Source organism: Bombyx mori, chromosome 3 (genome assembly GCF_030269925.1).
Source record: "Bombyx mori chromosome 3, ASM3026992v2".
Lineage (NCBI taxonomy): Eukaryota > Metazoa > Arthropoda > Insecta > Lepidoptera > Bombycidae > Bombyx > Bombyx mori.
The window spans coordinates 11,079,075-11,094,249 of NC_085109.1; the positions used below are offsets into that span (position 1 = coordinate 11,079,075).

The window sequence follows — 15,175 nt, forward strand, 5'->3', positions numbered from 1 at the left end:
GAACAAGAGCTCACGACTCACTGGTTTTAATAGCTTAATGGAGCCTCTAGACATTAATGTAAATGTCGCAACACATCTATAGACTCAAGTTCTAAGTCTCAGTTCTATAGTACGGCCTCACCGCTCTTCAAACGAATTACTGCTTAGCGGCAGAAATAGGCGGAGTGATAGTACCTACCCGTGCCGGTTCACAAGACGCTTTAGGACCAATAAGTTTCCACCTTTCGGTATTTTACTTTTGAATCTCAGTTAACATAACTTTATTAAAGATATTTAAAATTGCTCTCCGAGTACAGACAGTAAGATTATAAATTGTAATGCGCGGGTAGGTGCCACCACCCTGCCTATTTCTGATGTGAAACAGTAATGCGTTTCGGTTTGAAAGGTGGGGCAGCCGTTGTAACTACTAGAGACCTTAGAAATTATATATCTTAAGGTGGGTGGCGCATTTACGTTGTGGATGTCTATGGACTCCAGTAACCACTTAACACCAGGTGGGCTGTCAGCTCGTCCACACATCTAAGGAGTTAAAAAAATATATATTAAGGATCAAAATTATAAGGAAGTTCTTTCTAATGTAGCTACCATAGGGCTCTCTATAACACCTTTGGATGACTGGTAGAGACTTCTTTAAGCATTAAGCCCGCCGCTGTATTTTTGTAAAGTTAAATAAATAAATTAACAATGTTAAGTAGGTGTCGTTTTTTTAAACTCGTTCTCTAAATTCCCTATTTTAACGGCAGGTCACCACTGACCATCAGGTGAGGTGAATGCGCGTTTGCCTTACTAGGACAGTAAAAAAAGGCAATAAGGATCATGAGTGAAATAATAAGTCAATTATTTTATATCCGGTTATTTGTCAACTTCGAGACTTATAGGTACCTACAATCAATGAATAATCGATCACAAATAATTAGATCTTAATGATTATATTATTGTTACATTTTTAATAGGCAGATATCGCAGTCTACAGAGTATTCAACTGTCAGTGGAACCCGTAGACATGATAACGTGAACCTAAATAATAAATGATTAAAGTTTCAATTGCAGTAACTCGCACCGTGGTTGGTACCGTGCTAGCTTGCAACCAATCACTAGGAATTACGACTTAAGTTTAAAGAAGATAGATAGGGTATATTTGAATTATATATCATTTGGATTTTTTAATATTATCAATACCTTTACGTGCAAATCAAGGTAACATAAGATATGTCAATCAAATTGAATGAATCTTGATGGGATTTTTGATGTGAAACATCTATAGCCGCACGTAAAACCGATTTTTGGCGTGGCGACGCGCGTCGTGGTGACGCGTCGCCATGCGTTATCGACTGTGCGGTTCTCTCCCACTCGAACCGGCGTTAAGCCATCTCTCTCGCTACACTGAGCTCGGATACCTATAGTGTATACTTTGTAGTGTATACAGTGTTGTTTACTACAGTACACATAACCTGTGTTTTACTTGAAAACAAATTATTTTTTCGTAATATTTTATTTTATCATTATGACATATTTAGTTCCTATCACAATCTGTTCTTTTCTGCATATTACTTTTACAAAATAATGTCGATGTTTCACATCTGCCAGGCGTCCCGTGACGGCTCACATTTTTTTTTTTCTGTCTTCATTTATAATGAAGAACCTTCGAGATTCCGGTCGACTCTATCAAAATTTCATAAGGCCACATGCAGAATGCATGTCGTAACGACAATTCTAATGTTCATTTAAATCGGAGGCGATTTATTAACAGGTGACTGGATCGTGAAAGGTGAGAGTGTGTCGTGAGTGGGCCGAACATGTGCCCGATTCGTGCGGATTTATATATATTATTCCAGAGTCATTATTAACGTATATTGTTTTAGGACATTTTCGGTTACGTGCAATAGATTTTAAATACCACCACCCTGCCTATTTCTTTACTGGTGGTAGGACCTCTTGTGAGTCCACGCGGGTAGGTACCACCACCCTGCCTATTTCTGCCGTGAAGCAGTAATGCGTTTCGGTTTGAAGGTAGGGCAGCCGTTGTAACTATACTTACCTTAGAACCTTAGAACTTATATCTCAAGGTCGGTGGCGCATTTACGTTGTAGATGTCTATGGGCTCCAGTAACCAGCTAACACCAGGTGGACTGTGAGTTCGTCCACCCAGTTAAGCAATAAAAAAAAAACGGAACTTGAAGGTTCTAAAGTAATCTAAAGTAATCTAGTGCATTCAATTTTAAAGAAGCAAGCGCTGTGCCATGTCTTAACTGTGACATAAACAATATGTGATAATTATTAATGGATTCAAGAGATGAAAACAGTAATGACCACAAGTTAAAGTTTCGTATGTCACATGCGTAGTGACGAAAGTTCCGTTTCCTGGAATTTGGTCGTTGGCAAGTTGAGAAAAAAACAAAGTCAATACGTGGACCGTATTCCAATATTAGAGATACCTATATTAGCCCGCGTTCTCTTGGTCGAGATATAGGCGTGATTCAGTTGTGCATAGGCGAAGTAGCAGATAGATATTTGTACTAGCTAAACTGAAATCTATCTAAACATATTCTTAGTATAAGATCTAGGATCGATAACGAAATCTGTAGACAAATTGAATGTCTATTGGGGATTTCGCGAGCCTGCTCTGCCCGTATCTGCTCGCAGCGGTCGTTGTACCCATTATGACTTCAATTAAACACTGAATATACTTATATTGAAGGCTCAATTACTTCTTTTGACAAAGGGTTTCGCTGATACAACATGGCGGCTCATCGGTTTGATCCAATTAAAAGGGCTTGTCCTATCAATTTCCGTAGAGAAGATTTTAAGGCTTTATTTTTTAATTTGCAATCAGTAGATATTCATTTCCACAATACATATTTCAATTAATATCGTATAGGTGCTCAGTTACGTTCACGTGTGTTTGTGATGCGCAATGTGTGACACTAGTTATTTTTAATAGCCTTTATACAATACTCAATTAGGATCAGATACAGATAATCATGCGTTCTGTAATAGTAAATAGCGGTAACTGTCCGTAAAAATAATTTTCTGGATATTTCAATGTTGTTTTTGGTACTCATAATTGTTAAAGCTACAACAATTTGTTGTGACAGTTGAGCTCATATTTCATCTGATTTTAAGTGGTTACCGGAGTATAGACAGGATAATCTTAACGCCGTCAAATCCCTCTTGCCCGATTTAGCCACAGCATAAACAGATGCAGGTCCATAGGGCCTGACAATAGTAGAACTAGAACAACACACCTGAATAAATTGGAGGATGGAAGAATTTACGAAGCAGAAGGAAATTCGGAGAATACACTTCAATTACGAATGAATTAAAGTAATTCAGTAATTAGTGTCTCGTTATCGACTCAGACTATTATCATATCATTCGGAATATCATTACTAAGCGCGCTATTCATTATAAAATGCAGGCAGAAGCTAGAATAGGCAATAGGCAATCATTAATGCTAGTATCTATACTAATATATAAATCTACAGTGGTTTTTACTGATGTTCCGTTATAACTACTGAACCATGCATCCGATTGACTTGAAACTTGAAACTTGGTATCCGTGTAGAAAATACACGTACTTAATGGATAGGGTAATATTTATATGAGTGTTGGACTCCCTAATAATAATGACAATAAATAATAATGTTAATTTTAAATGCCCAGCGAAGCGGGCGAGTATGGCTAGTTTATTATATAGCTACAAGTAATGCTCATGTAATTTCATGTGCATATAATGGATTTAATATTGCAAATCGTTGAGAAGTTTGTTTTTTTAGAAATACAACATCCATAGTATTGCGATTTTCTATACTTAATATTATAAAGAGGAAAGATTTGTTTGTTTGTTTGTTTCGAATAGGCTCCGAAACTACTGGACCGATTCGAAAAATTCTTTTTCCATTAGAAGCCGATATTGTCCCTGATGAACATAGGCTACTTTTTTATTTATTTATTTATTTATTTTTTTTGTTTCATGTGTGTTTTAATGTTTCCGAAGCGAAGCGAGGGCGGGTCGCTAGTGTGTTATAAAATTGTATTTAAACTGTCATGGAAACTAAGTTGCTAGTTTTAAAGTACTCCTCATACTTCACTTGCGTTTTCTTTATGAAAACTGAACAATGTATTAAGTAAAAGATATACTTTTTTTTCTACCTATGCTGGTAGCCTAGAGGGGTTAAGCCAGTTTCGCCTAACGTATGGGTGAGCTCATGGGACTCAGCCTGCCGAAAAATATTAGATCTGGTAGACCCAATAATTAGGCAAATTACTTTTTATGTTCTCCAGAATTATTAGAAATTTAATGTGTCTGTGTTGGCCATAAAATGTACGGGAAAGATCTTTTGGTTTTTCTATTTGAGGTATAACAAAAATATACGTTCTCTATATACATAGATAGTGATTTTCTTAGTATCAACCATATATCATTGCCCTGCGTGACGTCATGAAATCAGACTTTTACAATGGCATTAATGTATGCAGTGATTGTTTGAGATTTTTTTTATCATATTGATAATTCAGTATCCTATCTTTTGTTGATAATAAATTAGCATAAATTTTACAAGCTATTATTAGCTAAATCTGCATTTATCTATGAATATAGTAAGAGTTTTTAATAAATTCCCCTAACTTAATAACATGAAAGTTTGCACACGTATCAAGGCTAATGACAATACGACATTTTTAATGGGTTCAGTATCTAATAAGTAGGTAATAAGTTTAAGTTCGCCTTTCTGATTTCAGGTTACTTTTTGTTTGTACTAAATATTTTATTTTCACTAAATATATTGAATTCGTTTTTATTATAAGTTAAACACATTAGTAAGTAAATACAGCAACAAATTTTCAACCTTATTTTATTTCTTTAAAGATGGAATTCGTTCGCTTGCTGATTAGCAACGTCTTAGGTCTATTTCTGGACTTCGTTAGTGATAGTTTAATTAACAGTACAACGTTGAGTATATCAGATACAAGTGAGACTGTGGATAAGTAGAATTTAGTACTTTTTCGCGCTTTATAATAGCTACACATACACATACATACATTTTAGCTATTCAAAGGGGGAACGCTGCCAGTATCTTCGGAACCTTGCTTAAAAGGACTTCTTTTAATAATATATTTTAGTTATTATAGTATATTATTATTATTATTATTTATTAAGGTTTTTAGTTTTAAGTTCTTTTTTAGAGTTGATTGTCTAATATATACTTAGTTATAATATGTGTATTAATATTAAATTAATAAATATGACTAGATATAAAAATGTAGCACCTGTTCGAATGTATATTATATATTTTTTTTTATTGCTTATATGGTGGACGAGCTCACCCCACCTGGTGATAAATGGTTTTGGTTTTGGACATTTACAACGTAAATGCCGCCACTCGCCTTGAGTGAGATACGAGTTCTAAAGGTCTCAGTTTTTTTCGATACAACGGCTGCCCCTCCCTACAAACCGAAACGCGTTACTGATTCACCGCTGAAATAGGTAGGATTTTTTTGCGGATTGAGTATTTTTGTAAACAAGCAAAAATAATAGTTAATCCGGTACTAGATATGCATAGATATCAGTTAATGTTCTCACATGTTCCCACCGAGGTGTAAAGCACAAGTGGGTCACCATCGATGCTGCGATTGAATGTAAATGCGCGTGCGCGACCGCACTTAGTCTCGCTGTCATCCTTGTGTAGTGTGTCCATGATGTTTAAATCAATAAAATTATATTTTTAATTGCCTTTAAAAGTAAAAGTAAAAGTTTGAATAATTTATTTCGAATTTTATGTTTCAGATTTTAAATAATACCAAATTAATAAAATAAAATGGTAAATATTCATCGATCTAATTAAAGTAAATTAAATATATTTTTTTTGTATTGCTCAGATGTGTAGACGAGCTCACACCCTACCTGGTGTTAAGTGGTTGCTGGAGCTTATATACATCTACGACGTAAATGCACCACCCGCCTTGAGATATAAGTTCTAAGGTCTCAGCATATTTACAACGGCTGCCCCATCCTTCAAACCTTATTATGGACAACTCAAAAACTACGTGTCACACCTTGATAAAATTTAAATGAGTAAGTTCTGAAGTTACTTAAAAATGCACCTGCATCGAGAACCTTTTCCTTTTTTTAAGTCCGTACAAAAGTAAAATTTTTGTAATTAAGATAATATACTAATGCGTAAATTCTTTGTTTTCGAATGTCTAGAAGGTCAACAAGCTTCCACTGGGTTCCCGAGGTTCTATTAGCAACACGCTGCTCCCGTCCAGACGCCCTGCTCTCGGTCAGCCTCAATGGTTTAAAAACTCCTCCCAAGGATCTTTGTCAAGATTATTGTCAATAGCATTGCGCGAGTCGCAGATATAATTAAAACAACTTTGACGACTGACGCGCGTGACCAAGAATTATTATGAAAATACAGAATGAAATGAAACGAATAAAATGTGATATTTTTATCTTATCAGTATTTGAAAATCGAAATTTTAGTGTAAATGTTTATGGTGATGAAATGCAAATCATAGAAGCAAAAACGAATGAAGTGAAAGAAACACCAAAAGAAGAAATAGACAAGGCACATGGCACGTTTCAGTGGGTATTCCTACTACTGTGTGTTTAGTGTGAGTTTTTTAACGTTATCGATAGCATAAAAGCTAACTAAAATTTGTATGCAGTTGGAACAGCGCCTCTAGCGGCAAACGTAGGCAAACGTTCCAATTCCATACAAATTTGAGTTAACTCTTACGCTATCGAGAACGTTAAGAAATTCGCATTAAGCACACTAGACATATAGCTCTAGGAGGGTTGGCAAGTCGGCGGCGAATTTTAAAACTCATCCCAAATCCCTATGCTCCTGATATAAGAACATGTTGTGGCGACCCCACATGATTTGGGATAAGGCAAGAAGAAGTCCGTGACCAGAAAAAATTGTAAAGTATTGGAAAATTTTGAAATAATATAATGAGAATAAAAAAAAACGAGATTAAGCTAAAAGTAAAAGTAATTGTAATTATATCATTATCAATATCCTCATAAACACAAACCCATTGAGTTTCTCGTCGAACCTTCCCACTGCGCTTGCTAGTGCCAATGTCAGCAAATTCTCTAAGGTTGAACCCCGTGAGGTCGCCTACGTAGCCATAGACCCACCCTTAGGGTACCAGCGAATAGATGGGGGGAAAATTCAATATAAGGAACTTCACCAGCCTATATCTCTTCACTGCTGGATGTAGGACTCTTGGCCTCTCTGTAGGCCTCTTCCATAGTCCGCCACAATAAACGGTCTTCCGACCGCCGCAAGTCATCGGTCCACCGGGCAGTGGGATGCCCTACGCTGCGCTTACCAGTACGTAGTCTCCAGTCCAGAACGCGTCTGCTCCATCGGTCATCGGTTCTGCGACACGCATGTCCGGCCCATTGCTATTTCAGCTTGCTAATCTTTAGGGCTATGTCGCTTACTTTGGTTCTCGACGTATTTCCTTATTTCTGACTCGATGCATCAAAGAAACTCCGAGTATATCCTTTCCATAGCACGCTGAGCGACTTTGAACTTACGGACCAGACATACATGTTAATGTCCATTAAGAGAATCTCAATAACTTCTTCGTAAAACAGTCACTGAACATCGCTTTACCGTAATTATTCATACTGATATAAGAGTAAATCCATTCATGACTAAAACAATTATTATTATTACTTACGAGATCAATTTAATTAGTATTATACATGTTATTCAATGTATTTCAGTGAATCATTGTGTACGGTAAAGCGATGTAATGATTTTTGCTCTTTAATTGGCGGTTAGACGAGTGTTTGAGTCATTTGCTATCCGTTTGAGATGGCCGCGGAGTTCCTTACTATCAGACTTCAGCTGAAAAGGAAGTTCTCATTTCGGAGCTTATTTTTTTATCCTTTTGTGTGGTAAGATTGTGTTGATGACATACTGATGTTCTCAGATTTAATATTCTCCATCTTTTTAGTGAGCCGAATCCTCATCGTAAAAAAAAATTCAGTTTGTTTTAGAGCCAACTATTTTTATATATATTTTTTTTATAACATTACGTTCCAATGACTGCCTAGAATATGTATTATACTGTAACCCACTTATCCTCGGTAACAGCCCGCAGGAAGGGGTTCTAATGCCTTTAATTCGTTTTACTGATTTTTTTTTTACAATTTACAGATAATTTAATTTTATCGACTGTTCCCATGATCATTTTCTAGAGAGCTCTCAAGCGGAAATGTTAATTATAGTTTTCCCGAGAGTTGTATGCTCGAAAAAGGAAATTGCTAACGAGTGCTCACAGTTCTACTTGATCGAACTTGTTCCAGATTCAAGGGTCCCAATCAAGGGTACTACTGGCTTCAGAATAAGAATTGAGCCCCATAAATACTCGACGAACGATAAAAAATCATTTTCACAGATTACACTTGAAACTAGAATGTCCGTTAATTAAGTGAATCATGGGCACTGTAGTCGCCCTTGCGTGTGCGCAGAGTATCTAGCGTTCGGTGCCAATGTCGTCATTTGCGCGGGCTTTTTTTCCTATGATTTTTTTTGCTACCCTTGAAGGTTGGACGAGAGACCTCGCGTGCTCATCGACAGATTAATGTAAACAACACGGCAACTACATTGTTATTTGAGAACTATATTGTATTTTATCATTGGATTTGTTAGTAGTAATGTTGTGATGAGTTATCATCAGTAATACTAGGAGTATCTACGGCGTGGTATCAATGGTCCGAAGAAAAATAATCGACAAATCTCGTTCTCGTTCGTGTGATAATTTTTTCTAAATCGTATTTGCTCTATTCTTGTTGACTTGAATCAATATGGTTTCTTTTAAATAATTTGGAATATGAGAATAGCTTCTTCCTCTTCTGTCATTTTAGAGATTAGACAAGCAATTGGTCCCTTGTCTTCTGCGTCATTCTCTGTTCTCTATCTACTCTTCAACTATAAATATCGCGAACATCCTGCAACAGTATTTGGGGAAGACTGCAGATATCTTGGAACGGGTAATCATTGTTCATGATATTCGTTCTTGTCCAGCAATCTTTCTACTGTTGGTGGGGCGTGTTTTGAGTCCACACGGGTAGGTACCACCACCCTATGTATTTTTGCTGTGAAGCAGTATTGCGTTTCGGTTTAAAGAACAGGCCAGCCGTTGTACAAAACTGAGAGGTGACGGCATTAACGTTGTTGATTAATTCGGTAATCACTTAACGCTAGGTGGGCCGTGGGCTCGTCCACCCGTCTAAGTAATAAAAAAAGCTTGCTCTAGCAACCGCCACACTCGTAAAGTATGCAATTCTTTATTTTTCTTTATTATTCAGTACGTGTTTTAAATATTGCAATTACCATATATTTCAATTAAATTTTTAGTTCTATTTCAACATATAGCTATATTCGATTGAGCCAAAAAATCTAATTACGCTCACAAGTAAGTATTATATGAACATGACTCTTGTGTATTACTGCGTGTTACTGATAGATACTTTCACTGTCCGTATTGTTGTACAATGTAGAGGTCAATATTTAGCAATATAACAATCTGTAATTATGTAAGGAGTTTTAAGTTTTCAAAGAGCCCTTTTTTTGCTTATTCACTGGTAGCCTAAGAGGCTATTTCAGTTGCAACCGCACTAGTGGTGAGCTCACGGGCTCAACCTGAGAGAATTTGCTAACACTAGCCCTAGCAAGTTTTATTTTTTATTGCTTAGATGCGTGGACGAGCTCACAGCTCACCTGGTGTTAAGTGGTTACTGGAGCCCATAGACATCACGCAAATGCGCCACCCACCTTGAGATATAAGTTCTAAGGTCTCAAGTATAGTTACAACGGCTGCTCCACCCTTCAAACCGAAACGCATTACTGCTTCACGGCAGAAATAGGCAGGGTGGTGATACCCAGCCGCGCGGACTCACAAGAGGTCCTACCACCAGTAAAGAGCAGAGTGCTTCGCAAAATCTACCACCGGATCGGAATCGCGACTCACTGAGATGATCCGGCGAGAAACTCAGTGGGCTGTGTCTATGGGAGAGAGCCCTTAGTTCATTGCATGATGTAGGAAACAGGAGTGCGAAAATTACACGAACAAGTGTCGCTCGTGTTTCATATAAAAAAAATCACGGAATTCCATTAGTTCAAGATTCACGTTAGAATTGTATTTTCGGACCAATTAGAAGGTTGAGAACCATCATCACCTTTGTTATTTGATTTACGTTTAAACACTAATGAGATTGATCCGTATCCAATGCATCTTTGGATTTATTGAGAGAAAAAAAAAATACATTCGTTGAAAATAAATTTTACCATATACCTAATTGAAATAGCAGATATATAAATAACCAAGTTGGTTTGTGACAATTAATTAAATATTATGATAATGTCAAAGGATATAATAACTATCAGTGTTTACAGTGAAATGAATAAAAATAAATTGTTAGTCCAAGTTACGAGTTCCGTCAAATAAGGTAGAACTGACAATTGTGTCCGTAATCAGAAAGGGCTGGCAACCCTTCATTATTTTTACACGCTATCATTAGTCATAATCAAGTTCCACACACGGAGATGGAAATAAAAACAACAGATACAATTTTCACTGCACGTCTGTCTTATGGTGTTATGTTAAATTGGTTTAAGTGCTTAGCTTGATTACACGAGAAGGTTTTATAGTTCGAATTTCATTTCGACTTAATCACCGTGAGTTAAGGTTAATATTACATGTTCTTATATAATAAAAAAATATATTTGGGGAACGGCCAGTTTGTTTTATTCGACAGGACATAATTCCAAATTAGAACGAACGTAAACATTCAAAAGTGGGACGAATTGAAGTTTGATTTCGCAGCGAAATGACAAGTGCGGAAACGTTCAGAAACTCCCCTCCCGTGTTTAGTTTCCCCACGCACGCCGACGCCGAGACCAGAGTGCGTGCAACCCTTCATTACAACTTGGGACTATTATGGCGCAATCAAGCACTCAGCACATACGCGAAACTGAGGAAACAATAAAACAAAATTGACGTATAAAACCACTCCTTGGACTAATTCCGACCGAGGCCTTAGGCCTGTTGTATAATATGCATTAAATCGTAATTTCTGAACGTGCAGGTACTGTTGTGTAATTGATCGACTGCCAACTGTAATAATTCATAAAACAGACTAGTCCTTGGTTATTCTGAACTTATTCTCTCTTTATTGTTTAGTCGATATGTATATTAGCATGTTCGCTAATAATTATAGCTATAAACCTTCTAAGCGTCTATATTTACAATGCATTTCATAAATATGTCTTAAGCGACGATAATATCTATAACAAAATACGTTTTGAAATGATGTGGTCATAAAACAAGAATGCTACGGGAATTGCTTCCTCTTTCTTTTCTCATTGAAATATAGATAATATCATTGATATAAAAAGTAATTGTTGTAATTCTTGAAGTCAAATATCAAACTTAAGTTGACGAATGCTATTTATATTTAGTACGGAGAATGAACTGAAGCGATGCGGTTTAAAAAGATATTTCAAATCGAAATGTTTGCGACACGTTCGCTTAATGGACTTCATAATGTAAGAGCGGTTCGCGCGATCACAGAGATAATGCACCCGACGTATGAATAGGTGATCTTAATTTATCTGTGAAATGTGCCGTCGAGCGCTGAGTATCGACGGCTAATCGAATCACCGGTTGCATGTACGCCGATTTATGATGCCGATAACGATACTACGGAATCCTTTGATGATTCGGTTTTTAATTAATTTTACACATGTGTGTAATGTCGATCTCGAAAACCTATCTGGTTCATTGTGTAACAAGCCTCTTTAATGGAATCACGTTAGACCGAGTAGTAAGACCGAGAAAAACAGATCGGCGCGTTTCTTGGAAGATATAAAATTATAAATTGTCTCGATTAAGTTACGTTTCAAATTTAACATCCACCGCATTACGTTCTGTATTATAAAATAAATATTTTAGCACTTATTTAATTCGGTCTGTATCGGACGAAGTGACAATGAGTGGACGAGGATTTTTTTTCGTATATTTTTTTTGCAATTACGTATTTATCCGATAATTATCCGTCCAAAACGGCATTGATTTGATCGACCTCTTTTTTATTTGAGGGTAGATCGAATTCAAAGTTGTTGACAAACGATTGAATTTACTTTTTTTATGTTTTGATTCATGTTAAATATTATTTAATTGATGCGACTTATGATTTGGATTGTCTTGGTTATTTGAACGAAGTAATTAATGCTTATGAAATGAGCAATCCAATTTAAAATGAACAAGACATCTGATGATTAAGTCATAATGTGCCTACTTGATTATTATTCTAAATAGATTTTGACAAAATATAACACTTATAATTGAAGAGTACTTACTGTGGGGTGGAGTCAACGAAAGAGCGGAAACTGCTGGTGGTACTGGCGGGAACATGTCTTGGTGTGTTGGGAACATCCGAGGCGGAGGTGGCGCCTCTGTTTCCTGTTCTTCAACTTGTTCCTGTTTAGGTGGTGATCGTGGCCGGGATAGTCGAACTGCTTTCAAACCGCCACTTGGTGATCTTCGCATTGATAGGTTTTCTGGTGTATCAGACTCTCCGGAGCGGCGACGTGGTCGCGCTTGCTTTCTGCGTGGCTGGGGGCTGGTCGGGCTGACTGGCGGCGATGGTGCCGGCGGTGTAGCTCTGACGGGGCTACGTGCCAGCGGCGTCGCTGGAGGCGAACGCGCCTGTTCTTCGCGGTCCTGATCTGCTAGGCCGCGTACTTGCAACGATTCTCCCGCTCGGATCACGGTGCCAAGTTGTTCCTGTGCGACCGACACTTCTCCACGGTACATGAAGTCTACCACCGCCTGCACTTCCCATCCTTGAAAATCCTTCAACACGATCACGGGGTGCTTGCACGGATTCTCGCTGAATATTCGACGGAAAAGCGGGCTGCATGCACCCAAAAGTACTTTGTGGGCGCGAACGCGACGTTCCGCACAAACTAGAGTGACGTCGACCAGCGTCTCGGCGTGCAGCAGAGCTTCGAAGGAGCGCAGCAGGTGCGCCTGGTGATTGTTCCAGCGCAGGCTGTAGTGCTCCTCGCCCACAACTGGCGTCGGCTTGTCGTCCATCGCTCGCGCCGTTGTCAACGCGTGTGCCGAACTGTCGGCGGTGTGTGCCGGCGGGCGCGTGCGCGTCCTCGCGCCGCCCTCCGCCCGCTGAACACCCCGCGCTCCAACCCTTTCGTCGCTCAAAGATTCGCCTTCCCGCCGGACCGCAATTTTAGCATCGTATCTTTCGTTCTGAGTTCACACTATTTTTCCAAAAAAAAAATTAGGTTCCTCGAAAGCTCACCACTGTCACTGAAAGTTAGGTCACTGCACGGTACGTTCGGAAAGATTAATACACGAGATCGTGCGAGGGTACGGGAACGAGGTCGGCGCGTACGTGTATCACGGGTGGGTCGCGGTCGCGGAGTGAGGCATAGAGACAAGCACACGGAGCGGCGGTGTCGCGCGAGTGCGGGAGTGCGGTGCCGGCGTGCGGTCGGCGGGCGGTGGCCGCGTCGGAGTGGGTCCGCCCCCGGCCCCGCCCCGCCCGCACACACACGCGCCGCCGCTCGCCCGCACTCCCTGCTCACCCCCCCTACACACATGTGTCACATTACTTCGGTACCTACACATGTGACGCCTCCTACGCACCATATACTTTAATATGTACACCTACCGCTTTATTTACAGCTTATCAAACGTTTCATGTTTAAAAAAAGTATTCTAGAAAACATAGGTTTCTTTGAGTTGATACAAAAGAAACTCTTAATCGAGAGATTGTTGTTTTTTTCCACGCTTTGAATATTTACGAGGTTCGGTTGAAAAGCGATTTGCATTAGAGACCGAGCTGCGTCGCATGGCCAGAGCGCCCTGAGTCGCACGAAGGTCGCACGGAAATTAGGACACGTCCGAGAAAACGCGAGCCTTACTCTCTCACTGTCGGTAAAATGGAACGCAGGAAACTTGCCAATTATTACTCGTCACTGTCTGCTCATACATATCACCGGACACTGATTCATATACGTCAAATGTTTCACTTTATAATTCATGATTCTATCTACTAAATGGTCTCTCGTATAGTCATAATATAGATATACCAAAGGCTAAAACCGGTGTCCTTAACAATCTGTGTAACACAAATATATTAATATCGGATATCCAACTTCAAGTTTACTAATTAAACGGCACTAATTTTTTTCAAGAATTCTCCTTTTACCAAATTGCACTTAAAATTGGAGCAGCAGGGCCGAAGCTTTATAAAAAAAAAATCTAAACAACTTGGTATACAATAGATAAGAGTAAAAGTGACGTATTAAAATACGCCTATTAAACTTACGCTGTCGAATGTTCTCGATGCAAATGTCAAAACTTTTTTTTTATTGCTTAGATGGGTGGACGAGCTCACAGCCCAGCTGGTGTTAAGTGGTCACTCGAGCCCATAGACATCTACAACGTAAATGCGCCACCCACCTTGAGATATAAGTTCTAAGGTCTCAGTATAGTTACTGAGTTGTTGACGTATGTCGATTTTTATAACAAAATTGATCACCACTTAAAGAACTCCCTAAAATTGCGCTCATGCTATCTATATCATTGGTTTCGTCAAATTTATCTGTAACTAATTACTTGGTTACTACTTGTTTACGAATTTGGTTAATCTCATATAATCATTTACCAACGTCGTACCTACTTGCGGACGTGAAAATAATAATACAGACTAGAGGGCCCGCAGTAGTCGACTATAATTAATTGGAATTGTAAGTTTGTACACTATTATGATTGTATTTTATACTTCTATAATCACAAATTTCGCCAAGACTACACTGTAAAAAATATTAACAAAGACAAACGATATTTAATCTATTCTCAATTTGACAACAGACGCCAAGAACAAAAGTTTGACAATAAATAGTGTGCATGCGTGTGTGCGTCAAATACCTGGTATGTAGTGTGTGTAATGTTTTCTTTACTGATTTAATGAATCTTTCATGCATTATTTAAAAAAAAATTTAGCATTGTGCACTTCTTTTCTATATTCTGTATAAGTGTGTAAAATTTCATACTCCTCCGTCCGCGCAATTTTCGTAAATAGGGATAAAAGTTTTTAAATTAATAAAAAAGAGTATAGTGAAAG

At 38.3% G+C, this 15,175-nt stretch overlaps 1 protein-coding gene across 2 annotated transcripts in view; it reads right to left on the reverse strand.

Annotated features, from left to right (window-relative positions):
• Positions 1-13,514, reverse strand: part of LOC101737512 (protein jim lovell) — a 43,709-nt gene extending 30,195 nt beyond the window's left edge. The window contains exon 1 of one of the 2 annotated variants that reach the window (XM_004931636.5): positions 12,384-13,514. In XM_004931636.5, coding sequence (XP_004931693.1) covers positions 12,384-13,122 — 739 coding nt within the window. In that variant the 5' untranslated portion in view covers positions 13,123-13,514. The remainder of the gene's footprint in view (positions 1-12,383) is intronic. The other variant, XM_021351642.3, reaches the window with a different exon arrangement.
• Positions 13,515-15,175: the final 1,661 nt, after the last annotated feature.